General features: G+C 37.9%; 1 protein-coding gene across 4 annotated transcripts in view; it reads right to left on the reverse strand.

The window, feature by feature from the left end:
• Nucleotides 1–3,736, reverse strand: part of Fam76b (family with sequence similarity 76 member B) — a 36,195-nt gene extending 32,459 nt beyond the window's left edge. For all 4 annotated transcript variants that reach the window (XM_010633646.3, XM_010633644.2, XM_010633643.2 and 1 more), the window contains exons 1-4: nucleotides 3,616–3,736; nucleotides 2,757–2,821; nucleotides 1,970–2,024; nucleotides 801–956 (exon numbers count right to left, since the gene is read on the reverse strand). In XM_010633646.3, the coding sequence (XP_010631948.1) occupies nucleotides 801–956; nucleotides 1,970–2,024; nucleotides 2,757–2,821; nucleotides 3,616–3,702 (363 nt within the window). In that variant the 5' untranslated portion in view covers nucleotides 3,703–3,736. The remainder of the gene's footprint in view (nucleotides 1–800; nucleotides 957–1,969; nucleotides 2,025–2,756; nucleotides 2,822–3,615) is intronic.
• Nucleotides 3,737–3,742: the final 6 nt, after the last annotated feature.

The raw sequence follows: 3,742 nt of genomic DNA on the forward strand, positions 1-3,742 counted from the left end.
GGGGGGCTTCTTTCCAAATTAAGACCAAATCTACAAAAATAAAATAAGGTTTTTGTCTTCTGTTTGTTCACATAAGAAGTGCTGGAGGGACATGTCTTACAACTAAGGTACATACATTGCTGTGTGGGGACCTGAGGGAGCCCCTCAAAGAGACAGTCATCCTCCAAATCAACTGAAACTGATAGACAACAGGAGGCCTGTGTGAATGCTCATCAGCAGAGGAATGCCACATGCATAAACATACTTATTAAGTCACTGTGGGTAGAGAAAAACAAACAATGGTTTCAAATACGCGCCCATATCAAAAGGCAGAAGACTAACTTTGAATTTTATGTGATAATGTGTCAACAGATATTGTTGCACATCAGCAACTTCAAGTGATCAGTAAAAGGATATATAGGTTAAAAGTTTACTAAACCAAATAAAGGATAACCAAATAGTGCAGAATGGACACAGAATAATCTTTTTTCTTCTTTCATTTTGAGATAGGGTCTCACTATGTTGTTCAAGCTGGTCTTGAAATACTAGGCTCTAACAATCCTTCTGCCTCAGCCTCCTAAGTAAGGCAATAAGTATGCACCACCATGTCTGGCTTGAATAATCTTTAAAATGTAGTAATGCAATTTATCGATATGAATTCATATATTATGTTAAAAAAAAAAAAAAGAAGAAATTCACTATTCCTATGTTTTAATCTACTAATCTGCTTTCAGGGACCCAAAGAACACACGTCTCAGTGTATCAAGTATAATTTTCAACCTGTTTGTATTAATTTCCAGGTGTCATAGCATAAAACATACCTTTCTTCTTCCCTCCTCTTTCCGATCAAAAGCACACTGTTGTTTGCACTGTTCACAAGTCTGAGGTGGCCCATACTTTTTTTCTGAATTTGTGCAACGCTGACATTTGGTACCAATAAATGCTGCAATTATGTTACAGTACTGACAAGGCTTGGGCTGAAAAACAGACACACATTTTTTTGGAGACATTTGAAAATCCCAAATATTTGCAGCACAAAGTATATCCAATATTACAAATACTTCGGGGATTAAGGAAACTCAGAGGTAAAAAATATGTTTTCTGTCAAGTATGTTACCCTGCCCACGACATTCATCATATTTCTATTGATTCAATTAATATGTACTTGAGAATCCTGAAACTATTACTCTTTATTTAAATAAGATCATAAGTATATACATTATTTGCATGATATGCTACATAACACAGAAGCTGCACAAAAAAAAAGTTTTCAAAGACTGAAAATAAAGGCACTGTAAGTTTTGAGAGATAAGTCTCATGTATTCAGAATTTGGGGGAATAAGCTTTTATCATCCAGGCTAGCTCAGTTATTAAATCATTTATTCAAAAAATAATTTTCAACCTACAGATGACTTAAGAAATAGATACTATAGTTGAATTTTCAACTTTAAAATACTGGGATAAGCACATGCAATATTAATTATAGTAAATATACCTTGATTTTCTTGGACAGTCAAAAGAAATTAGGTTAGTACAAACCCTTAAGATCAGCACTATGAACAGTGACAAGTAATGCGGACATACCACCAATGACTAACACACGTGCAAGATAACTTGTACTAGGATATTGTCAGAAATTTTGTGAAAATCACCTGAATTGTGCTGCCATATAAAAATAATACTACGGATAAAAAGTATGAATATGCAAACTTTACGCATAAGTGGGTTCTCCACAATAAGGAGTCTGTTATATTTGAATCTTCAACAGTGAAATTCAATATGCAGTACCTAAAAGATGCATACAATGTCAGTTTTTAAATACTGTCACCTTTTCATCAGATTTGTCTATAGAAATTTTATTTCATGAAAAATTTTGATACGTTGAGATATGTAAGAACATGGCTCTAGATGTTTTTTATAAGGTCCCTCTTGGTGAAAAACATTAATTGACCAGTAATAATAATATAAAATGAAAACATAAGACACTTACTGTCCCAAACTGCTTCACATTTTGAGCACACTTCTTACAAATTGTGTTAGTTTTGCTGAAAAGAATTATACAGATATGATCACATTTCTGTACCTTTCTGAGGTAACTGGCACAATGTTAAACTAAAGTAAATGAATAAAGTCAATGGTTCATACTACTTGAAACAATCTAAAGCAAGTATTTTTAAAATATGAATATGAGGACCTTTTTAGGTTTTACATAAATTTAATTACAAAGCAAAAAGATCCTTACGGCTCATTTCCAGTCACAAAATCTTCATACATGTCATTATTAAAGCACAGCATTACCTATCAGTGCCTACTTAACCTCATGAATTCTTTTTCTATTTGTTTTCTTAGGCTAATTTTTTCTGTGCTCTCAAAGTACAATCACCTGTTTAAAATTTTCTGCTATTCTTTCAAACCTAACAAGTTACTAGGTTCTACCCTTGGAAGGCAGTTGGTAACACCACTGATCCTTCTTTACAACCATTAACATTTTAGCTTTTTAAAACAGATAAACAATTTATTTGCATTTTTGCAAGCAAGGCTATACATTTCCCATTTAGTAATTTACCCTTTATTTCTTCATAAGCAAACTGAAGTTTAATTGCAAAATAACAGTCACTTTGGTTTTGGTTAACATTCTCCCACAATCTATGTATAACTTAAAATTTTAGAGGCCAAATCGTTTTAACACTTAATCAGTTTCAAGATACAGGAATAACACTCAGTTCCTTACATATAACACTTGTTTTTAACAATCAGAAACTGTTCATTATACAAACCTCTCTTGTTGAAATTCTGATCTGCAGTAAGTACATTTTACAATAGGATGCGCGATCCGACATTCCTGTAATAAGACAGTACATCAGTCAGTATCTACCTCACTTACTGGCCTATCTCGACAAATGTCTAAAGACATCAGTAAAACCTGCTAATGTAAACAGTTGGATGACTTATATATATGGCCACACACAACATAATTCCTTAGGGAGGGTGTACATGCCTTTGTCTTTATTAGATGTAGAAAGTATGTTACAGATAAATTAAGAAAGCTGTCAGGGCTGATTTCAAGGGGTGGTTAAATGTGAAACTACTTATTATTTTGCACCGTTGCTCACAGACAGCATCCTGGCTTTAATGGGATGGGAGGAGCTCCAATCATAGAGCATTCTGTTCCTAAACCAGTCGCTTCGCTTTCCTGGACAGGGAAGAAGGATGCCATCAGCTTTGCGGCTTCGGGTTCCTAGCAAGAAAGTGCAAAAACCGTCCCCAGCCTCCTAGCGGAAGGAGAGGACAGACCCGGCAGAAAGCTGAGATGAAAATATCTCCACCCCAAGGTCTCTGCGGCATAGACAGGTGTCTGTCTCCTTTAGCCCCACCCGAAACCCTCTGACGCTGATGGGGCCCGGTCCCCTCTAGGGCGGTCTAGAAGAGAGTAGGTCGCTGGCTTTCTCACGCACCGATCTTTCACACCTCATGCTCAAGCTCTGGGAGAAGGGAGTGTGTTTGTGTGTGTGTGGGAAACCTGGGCTCTAGACTCCCAAACCCGGAGGTGCCGGCGAAAGGCAGGGTGCAGAGTGGCGGCCACCCAGCCCCTCAGGATACGGCAGAGGAAACCCCGCCCGCCCGGCGCCCACGGACCTTGCAGAGCTGCTGGCCCTGGGAGAGCTCCTCGAAGGGATAACGCTGGGTACACTTGGTGCAGGCATACAGGGCCGAGGCCGCCATCCTGCTCCTCAGTCTCCTCCTCCTCCACCGCCGCCCGCTC

The sequence above is a fragment of the Fukomys damarensis genome, unplaced genomic scaffold, assembly GCF_012274545.1.
Source record: "Fukomys damarensis isolate Sample0158 unplaced genomic scaffold, DMR_v1.0_HiC HiC_scaffold_16, whole genome shotgun sequence".
Lineage (NCBI taxonomy): Eukaryota > Metazoa > Chordata > Mammalia > Rodentia > Bathyergidae > Fukomys > Fukomys damarensis.